General features: G+C 42.9%; 2 protein-coding genes across 2 annotated transcripts; both read left to right on the plus strand.

Annotated features, from left to right (window-relative positions):
- Nucleotides 1-628: 628 nt before the first annotated feature.
- On the plus strand, nucleotides 629-2,640 carry apoc2 (apolipoprotein C-II). The gene is given in 4 exon segments (NM_001124260.1): nucleotides 629-667; nucleotides 1,454-1,516; nucleotides 1,811-2,012; nucleotides 2,114-2,640. Coding segments are annotated over 3 exon segments (339 nt in total). The 5' UTR covers nucleotides 629-667; nucleotides 1,454-1,467; the 3' UTR covers nucleotides 2,202-2,640.
- Nucleotides 2,641-5,822: 3,182 nt separating this feature from the next.
- Nucleotides 5,823-9,247, plus strand: LOC110537956 (trypsinogen-like protein 3). Its single transcript, XM_021624444.2, has 5 exons — nucleotides 5,823-5,953; nucleotides 6,379-6,553; nucleotides 6,698-6,954; nucleotides 8,686-8,819; nucleotides 9,026-9,247. The coding sequence occupies exons 1-5, from the start codon at nucleotides 5,914-5,916 to the stop codon at nucleotides 9,209-9,211; spliced, it is 792 nt and encodes a 263-aa protein (XP_021480119.2). The 5' UTR covers nucleotides 5,823-5,913; the 3' UTR covers nucleotides 9,212-9,247.
- Nucleotides 9,248-9,298: the final 51 nt, after the last annotated feature.

Genomic DNA, 9,298 nt, shown 5'->3' on the forward strand with positions numbered 1-9,298 from the left:
GCTTCACATGAGATATTCAGTGATAACAGATCATGCTGCCCCATCATTAACTTCCACTGGTAGTGAGTCATTGACCGATAGTTAACCAGCCCCACTTGGCGAATCTTTGTCTTAGTTTACCTTCACCATTTGAGCGCAGTGGGGTCTGTGCTAGCCTGTAGTAACCAAACCGACGGACGTGTCACTGTTGATCTAGACTTAGGACTGTGTGCTTAGGCATGGGAGGGGGTAGGTGGAAGGGGGTGGTGGTAGGGGTTTGTAATATGAACTCTACGGACTTAATAAAGACCAATAAAAGTCAACCAGTCTCCAATCAAAACCAATCAGCAAGCAGGATAACTTGTTCTGTTACATTTCAATACAGCTATCTGGATTGGCAAATACACAGATTCCCTACACTAAACTCAAATGATACTAAATAAATTGAATCATGAACCTGTTACTGTCATAGCATCTCCATCGTTGACCCTGTCTGCCCTCTCTCTCACTTTCTTTATCACATACACAAACACCTGAACAGTGGGTGTTTATCTCAGAGGAGTGCACTTTGGCTCGGAGAACGACAAGTCAACACATCCCCACTCATATATATACAGGCTAGCTCACCGCTGCCTCTCAGCTACTGCCTGCTATTCATTCCTGTCACCCAGTACGGAGAGAAGAAACAGTGAGTACAGCCATGTTCGTTTGGTTCACCCTGTTTTGGTTCACACATCTGCATGGAGAAAAAGAAAACACCTCTTAGTCATGATAATATCACTGTTATAAGGTGTTGTAGATGGGTATTGGGTGGGTAAGATGGGTATTACACGTCTGTCTCCAGACTGTTGGACAAAACACTCCCTGGGAGAGATCAAGTAGAGGGTATTGAGAGGGGTTCCAACTGAATGGAATAACTAAATAAATTAGAGCATGTCTATACAGATGTAGGACCTTAATTTGATCATTATTACAGGACAACAGGGGCAGAGCAGGAAATGCAAACTTGTAGTATATTCAAGATTTAAAAAGGCTTCTAAAGTTTGCAATTTAACATTTCAGACTTGATTTGCTAACTAAACATGTATCAACCCACTACAAAAATGGCCATTAATTATAATAATATTATAATGATTATTTCCTGTTTCTCCAGGATTATTTTCCTACTGTGAGAAACTGGTCAAAGTAAGATCCTGCATCTGTATGTGGTCTGCTGCATCATAGTGAGATACAAACCCAGAAAAATGATAGTTTCATTGTCATTAAAAACATTGCCAACCCCAGAATAGCCTTACCGTAGTCATTGGAAACATGTTAAAATACATGTTTGAGATAAAATGGAAGAGATTAGATGAGCCTGAGATGAGATCAGGCTAAGAGCAGAGCTGAAAAGGAAGAGGAAATGATGCTGACTAGTGGACAAGTTGATGTATGGTTTATCTGACCCTCACCAAGATGTTTGCTTTGCACACAGATCTGAGTGACATCATGAACAAGCTTCTGGTCATCACTGTGCTCGTCACTCTTCTGGGCCTCAGTAAGTACACAGTCTAGACCCTGACTGACTAACTGACTGACTAACTGACTGACATACTGGTGATGTTCCAGGTTGTCATTTATGCAGTCTCACTGTGCATCCCAGAAGGTTGTTTTATCATAATAGCATTTCGCTACACCCACAATAACATCTGCTAATTTTGTGTATGTGACCAACAAAATTTGATTTGATTTGAAACGTTAAACACTCCAGATAAGAGCACCACGAGCAGCAATATTGACAGACTGACCAACCAACCATTTTGACCCTCTAACCCTAACCCTCCCCTTCCAGGTGCTCAGGGCCTCCGTCTGCCTAGGCAAGCTGAGGAGGGTACGCCTGAGGAACCGGCCGCTGATGTTGCTGAGGCTGATGGAGAGCAGGGAACCCTGGAAAAGCTGACCAGCGTCGTCAAGGGCTACTACGACACATCCATCAGCACCGCCTCTAGCTGGCTGGACAGCATCGATGGCCTGAAGCTGAAGGAGAAGGCCAAGTAAGACACACACACACACACACACACACACAAGAACGGAACAGCAGGTCAAGATAGCAGGCTGACAGTTAATGCACTGTCCATGTGTCTGTGTCCATCAGGAATGCCATCAGTGACACCACCGTGGCGGCGATGACTTACGCTGGCATCCTGCAGGACCAGGTCTACCACATCTTATACCAACAGTAAAGACCCTTCCTTGTTTCCCTCTGTGTCCCCAACGTCCTCAAAATGCTTTTGTGAGGAGAGCGTCGCAGCTGTGGGCCCCTACTCTCTCATCCTGGAGCCTCTGATCAGCTTCAGCAGACCTCCAACCCTCGGTGACGTCCCCCTGGAGTCTGTGTAGATTGAAATACAGTATTATTTTATGTCAACATTTTACGTTTCAGTCATTTATCAGACGCTCTTATCCAGAGCGATTTACAATCAGTGCATTCATCTTCAGATAGCTAGGTGAGACAACCACATATCTCTGTCGTAGGAAGTACATTTATTTTTACAATAAAGCAGCTATCAGCAAAGTCAGTGAAAGTAGGAAAATACTTTTTTTAAATGTTTTTTTAATGTCGACATATCTTGAAATAAAAACATGCATTTGTAGAAAACCAATAAACACTATGTGTTTCTTGAGGGGCATTATTCATATTTCTTTATTTAACCAGGTAGGCAAGTTGAGAACAAGTTCTCATTTACAACTGCGACCTGGCCAAGATAAAGCAAAGCAGTTCGACACATACAACAACACAGAGTTACACATGGAGTAAAACAAACATACAGTCAATAACACAGTAGAAAAATAAGTCCATATACAATGTCAGTAAATGAGGTGAGATAAGGGGGGTAAAGGCAAAAAAGGCCATGGTGGCGAAGTAAATACAATATAGCAAGTAAAACACTGGAATGGTAGATTTGCAGTGGAATAATGTGCAAAGTAGAAATATAAATAATGGGGTGCAAAGGAGCTAAATAAATAAATAAATACAGTAGGGGAAGGGGTAGTTGTTGAGGTTAAATTATAGATGGGCTATGTACAGGTGCAGTAATCTGTGAGCTGCTCTGACAGCTGGTGCTTAAAGCTAGTGAGGGAGATAAGTGTTTCCAGTTTCAGAGATTTTTGTAGTTCGTTCCAGTCATTGGCAGCAGAGAACTGGAAGGAGAGGCGGCCAAAGAAGAATTGGTTTTGGGGGTGACCAGAGAGATATACCTGCTGGAGCGCGTGCTACAGGTGGGTGCTGCTATGGTGACCAGTGAGCTGAGATAAGGAAGGACATTACCTAGCAGGGTCTTGTAGATGACCTGGAGCCAGTGGGTTTGGCGACGAGTATGAAGCGAGGGCCAGCCAACGAGATCATACAGGTCGCAGTGGTGGGTAGTATATGAGGCTTTCGTGACAAAACGGATGGCACTGTGATAGACTGCATTCAATTTATTGAGTAGGGTATTGGAGGCTATTTTGTAGATGACATCGCCGAAGTCGAGGATTGGTAGGATGGTCAGTTTTACAAGGGTATGTTTGGCAGCATGAGTGAAGGATGCTTTGTTACGAAATACGAAGCCAATTCTAGATTTAACTTTGGATTGGAGATGTTTGATGTGAGTCTGGAAGGAGAGTTTACAGTCTAACCAGACACCTAGGTATTTATAGTTGTCCACATATTCTAAGTGAGAACCATCCAGAGTAGTGATGCTGGACGGGCGGGCAGGTGCAGGCAGCGATCGGTTGAAGAGCATGCATTTAGATTTACTTGTATTTAAGAGCAATTGGAGGCCACGGAAGGAGAGTTGTATGGCATTGAAGCTCGCCTGGAGGGTTGATAACACAGTGTCCAAAGAAGGGCCAGAAGTATACAGAATGGTGTTGTCTGCGTAGGGGTGGATCAGAGACTCACCAGCAGCAAGAGCGACATCATTGATGTATACAGAGAAGAATCAGAGAAGTAGTTAGCGAACCAGGCGAGGCAATCATTTGAGAAACCAAGGCTGTCGAGTCTGCTGATGAGGATAAAATATATATATATGAGTCAGTACGATCGTTGTACTATGTGTTTTATTATCAGACAAAGTTGAGAGAGGTGGGATATGTTCATGCATATCTCCCACGGGTTTGTGACAATATGGTTGTGTGTACATCATGTCTCAGAGTTTACAATATGGACAATACGGAGTCTCACAATGCCTACTGTACATAACTATCACCTAACACTGAGTCAACTGCCTCTCGGCTGAATATAAGAAGCAGGTCATATAGAGGAAAAAGTAAACACAGATTCCTGTGACTGTTTCTGACAGACAGGTTCTCAACCAGAGCTTGAGTTTCTAAATGAGTGGGAACAAAGGGTGTCCTCTGAGTTTCTAAATGAGTGGGAATAAAGGGTGTCCTCTGAGTTTCTAAATGAGTGGGAATAAAGGGTGTCCTCTGAGTTTCTAAATGAGTGGGAATAAAGGGTGTCCTCTGAGTTTCTAAATGAGTGGGAATAAAGGGTATCCTCTGAGTTTCTAAATGAGTGGGAATAAAGGGTGTCCTCTGAGTTTCTAAATGAGTGGGAATAAAGGGTGTCCTCTGAGTTTCTAAATGAGTGGGAATAAAGGGTGTCCTCTGAGTTTCTAAATTAGTGGGAATAAAGGGTGTCCTCTGAGTTTCTAAATGAGTGGGAATAAAGGGTGTCCTTTGGGTTTCTGATCTCAGAAAGGTTCAAAGTGAGCTGTTCATGATCCTTTTGAAGCTGCAATGATAACAGACAGAAATAAAACATTTGACCTCAAATATGATCATGTTCACTGAATATGTAGGAGCCTGGAGCTACAAGACCACAGAGAAGAACATCTTGAACTGTTAGTTAATCTCTTCATAGGGTGGTGATACACTAGCAGGGATATGGCCAATCTGATGTAGCCTCAGTCTAAGATTCATTCAAACGGACTCCAAATGTATTCAAACTAAATACCTCAAATCCCTGAGTAGGGGATTCTTCTGAGTACCTACGTTTCCCCATCTTGATTTCCCAATTCTCTCACAACTTTATCTGTCTCACGAGGCCACATTGTTGCCTTCTCTTAGTAATCAACCCACAGTTAATGAATAGCCTCACTTGATATTACTAAACGAGGGCACTGCACATTGATACACGGGGTTACATAATGGTAGATCCCACTGAGTACTTTCATCACAGTGAAATATTAACTCTAAATGCTAGGAATTATATGAGAAGCCTTATCGCTCTTGTTTGTTTGTTTTTTCCCAATGGTGACAGTAAAAGGACATAGCACCTGTATTACAAAGAACAACACATGTGTCTCATACTAAAGGGCCAACATGTGTTTTAAATTAAAGAGCCTTACGTTTTTCGTTCTGTTTGTTTGTTTTTGCTTTGTTGTTTGTTGTTTAAATCATGTCAAAAATATATACTGTATACTGTAATAACTTGTGTCAAAAATGGTCAATTGTATGCTCTTATACAGATGTAAGATCTTCATTTGATCACCTTGTTGCAGGAGCTTGTTGTGTATTTGAGGTTTAAAAAGGCTCCTGAAGTATTTCATCTCCACCTATAAATTTCAGACTTGATTTTCCCAGATTTTCCCTGTATCAACCCTTACAAAAATGTCCATTGATTATAATAACTCACATGTCCTGTTGCTGCAGGATTGTTTTCTTGCTCTAGAAAACTGTCTGAAATTAAGATAATTTAAAAAAAGTATATTACAAACAAATCTGTAATTGACTGAATGGGGGCCTATAACCATACCTATCCAGTCACAGACATGAGAGAAGTGCCAGGAAAACCAAGCACAGGTGCAGCCCAGGCAGTCAACTCCCAGAGATCTAAAGGCTAGAGACACAGATACACAGGTATAAAAGAACCACAGACTAAACCCAGGCTCATACAGAGACCAAGACATAATGAAGCTGCTACTGCTGGCCTTGGCTTTGGGGTGTGCAGGTAAGACTATAATACACAGTATCATGAGACAGTTATGCAATGCAAGAGCATGAAGAATGATACCTTCTTTTAGAGACAGGTTAGGGAGGGAGACATACGGCCGCGTAGCCTAGTGGTTAGAGCGTTGGACTAGTAACCGAAAGGTTGCAAGATCTAATTCCCGAGCTGACAAGGTACAAATCTGTCCTTCTGCCCCTGAACAAGGCAGTTAACCCACTGTTCCTAGGCCGTCATTGAAAATAAGAATGTGTTCTTAACTGACTTGCCTAGTAAAATAAAATACACTGAGTGTACTGAACATTATGCTCGTTCCATGACATATACTGACTGGGTGAATCTCAATATTAGGAAGGTGTTCTTAATGTTTTGTACACTCAGTCTTTACACTCATCTATACTATGACCATTTCTCTCTCTCTCATTTAGCGGCTGTTCCAGTGGAGGAGAATGGAGCGTTGTTGCAGGAAGTTTGCCAACCCCACTCCAGACCCTGGCAGGTCTACCTGTGGAACACTAAGGGGGGCTGGTATGGGGAGGAAAGGTGTAGTGGTGCCCTCATCAACGAGTGGTGGGTGCTTACCGCCTGGAACTGCTTTGTCGAGTAGGTATTCCCACTTTTTTATTTTTCCGAAATCAGTGTAAAATGCATGCAGCCCATATGTTCACCGAAAACAAACAAATATTTTTTGTTAAACTTTGCTCCACTCTACTCTACTCTACTCTACTCTACTCTACTCCTCCTCAGACCTGGCCACACTATGGTTTCTCTGGGGGAGCATGACCTGACAGTGGAGGAAGGGACAGAGCAACACATCCGGGTGGCCAGATATGTGCAGCACGGGCCGTACGCACGAGGCCCCTCACACAGCCTGGCAATGGTGAAGCTGGCAGAGCCTGCCCGGTTCACTCAGCATATCATGCCCGTAGCCCTACCCACACGCTGCACTCAGCTCCACGAGAAGTGTCTGGTGAGCGGCTGGGGCTCCACCGTACCGGGACAGGGTGAGTGGACCATAAAGCCAGGGGAGGGCTATATGCCTCAACCGAAATTAATGGAATAGATACAGTGCCTTGCGAAAGTATTCGGCCCCCTTGAACTTTGCGACCTTTTGCCACATTTCAGGCTTCAAACATAAAGATATAAAACTGTATTTTTTTGTGAAGAATCAACAACAAGTGGGACACAATCATGAAGTGGAACGACATTTATTGGATATTTCAAACTTTTTTAACAAATCAAAAACTGAAAAATTGGGCGTGCAAAATTATTCAGCCCCCTTTACTTTCAGTGCAGCAAACTCTCTCCAGAAGTTCAGTGAGGATCTCTGAATGATCCAATGTTGACCTAAATGACTAATGATGATAAATACAATCCACCTGTGTGTAATCAAGTCTCCGTATAAATGCACCTGCACTGTGATAGTCTCAGAGGTCCGTTAAAAGCGCAGAGAGCATCATGAAGAACAAGGAACACACCAGGCAGGTCCGAGATACTGTTGTGAAGAAGTTTAAAGCCGGATTTGGATACAAAAAGATTTCCCAAGCTTTAAACATCCCAAGGAGCACTGTGCAAGCGATAATATTGAAATGGAAGGAGTATCAGACCACTGCAAATCTACCAAGACCTGGCCGTCCCTCTAAACTTTCAGCTCATACAAGGAGAAGACTGATCAGAGATGCAGCCAAGAGGCCCATGATCACTCTGGATGAACTGCAGAGATCTACAGCTGAGGTGGGAGACTCTGTCCATAGGACAACAATCAGTCGTATATTGCACAAATCTGGCCTTTATGGAAGAGTGGCAAGAAGAAAGCCATTTCTTAAAGATATCCATAAAAAGTGTCGTTTAAAGTTTGCCACAAGCCACCTGGGAGACACACCAAACATGTGGAAGAAGGTGCTCTGGTCAGATGAAACCAAAATTGAACTTTTTGGCAACAATGCAAAACGTTATTTTGGCGTAAAAGCAACACAGCTGAACACACCATCCCCACTGTCAAACATGGTGGTGGCAGCATCATGGTTTGGGCCTGCTTTTCTTCAGCAGGGACAGGGAAGATGGTTAAAATTGATGGGAAGATGGATGGAGCCAAATACAGGACCATTCTGGAAGAAAACCTGATGGAGTCTGCAAAAGACCTGAGACTGGGACGGAGATTTGTCTTCCAACAAGACAATGATCCAAAACATAAAGCAAAATCTACAATGGAATGGTTAAAAAATAAACATATCCAGGTGTTAGAATGGCCAAGTCAAAGTCCAGACCTGAATCCAATCGAGAATCTGTGGAAAGAACTGAAAACTGCTGTTCACAAATGCTCTCCATCCAACCTCACTGAGCTCGAGCTGTTTTGCAAGGAGGAATGGGAAAACATTTCAATCTCGATGTGCAAAACTGATAGAGACATACCCCAAGCGACTTACAGCTGTAATCGCAGCAAAAGGTGGCGCTACAAAGTATTAACTTAAGGGGGCTGAATATTTTTGCACGCCCAATTTTTCAGTTTTTGATTTGTTAAAAAAGTTTGAAATATCCAATAAATGTCGTTCCACTTCATGATTGTGTCCCACTTGTTGTTGATTCTTCACAAAAAAATACAGTTTTATATCTTTATGTTTGAAGCCTGAAATGTGGCAAAAGGTCGCAAAGTTCAAGGGGGCCGAATACTTTCGCAAGGCACTGTAAGCACCAAATAAACTCCCATGAGTCCCTATGTCTGTCCCTCCATACAGACGAGCCCAATCTAATCCTGAAGTGTGAAACACAGCGGGTCATTGATGACAAGATGTGCCAGATAGCCTTTCCCCTTTATTGGATTGAACATGCATTCTGTGCTAAAACCATCATCTCAACAGACAACTGCCTGGTCAGTACATCAACAGCACAGTGCTTTGCAAACATGTATATTTTTTATCTCTGGCTGTTGCATTGGAAATGTGTAAGAGAATATTATGATCAACGAGCTAATCAAGATTTCCCTTTGTACTTTAATTTCACTGTGCCACCATACTCTGAGAGTTCTCCATGTCTACTTTTAACCTCTCTCTCTATTTCTCTCTTTCTCTTTCTCAGTCTGACCAGGGCAGTACTGTGGTCTGTGGGGGTGAGCTACAGGGGTTGTTCTGGTCCAGTTCTTCTGACGTTGGTTTGTACACCCGCCTGTGCCTGTACCTTGACTGGATCAGTGACATCATGAACACCCCTGATCCTACACCTGAACCTGCGTGGACCACCCCAGCAGCAGCTACAACATGGTGATTGAAAAGAAAAACAATAAAGTGATATGTACTGAAATGTTCTGTTCACCTGCCCCATTGATTCCATCATATCCGGCCTGCGTTATTT

This window comes from Oncorhynchus mykiss, chromosome 2 (assembly GCF_013265735.2).
Source record: "Oncorhynchus mykiss isolate Arlee chromosome 2, USDA_OmykA_1.1, whole genome shotgun sequence".
NCBI classification, from domain to species: Eukaryota; Metazoa; Chordata; class Actinopteri; order Salmoniformes; family Salmonidae; genus Oncorhynchus; species Oncorhynchus mykiss.

What these genes read in the sequence shown, in the direction of transcription:
- LOC110537956 (XM_021624444.2), top strand. Translation starts at nt 5,914, where the DNA reads ATGAAGCTGCTACTGCTGGCCTTGGCTTTGGGGTGTGCAG. An exon ending in GCCTGGAACTGCTTTGTCGA is followed by an intron (nt 6,554 to 6,697) that starts GTAGGTATTCCC and finishes ACTCCTCCTCAG; the next exon opens with ACCTGGCCACACTATGGTTT. An exon ending in TCTCAACAGACAACTGCCTG is followed by an intron (nt 8,820 to 9,025) that starts GTCAGTACATCA and finishes TCTCTTTCTCAG; the next exon opens with TCTGACCAGGGCAGTACTGT.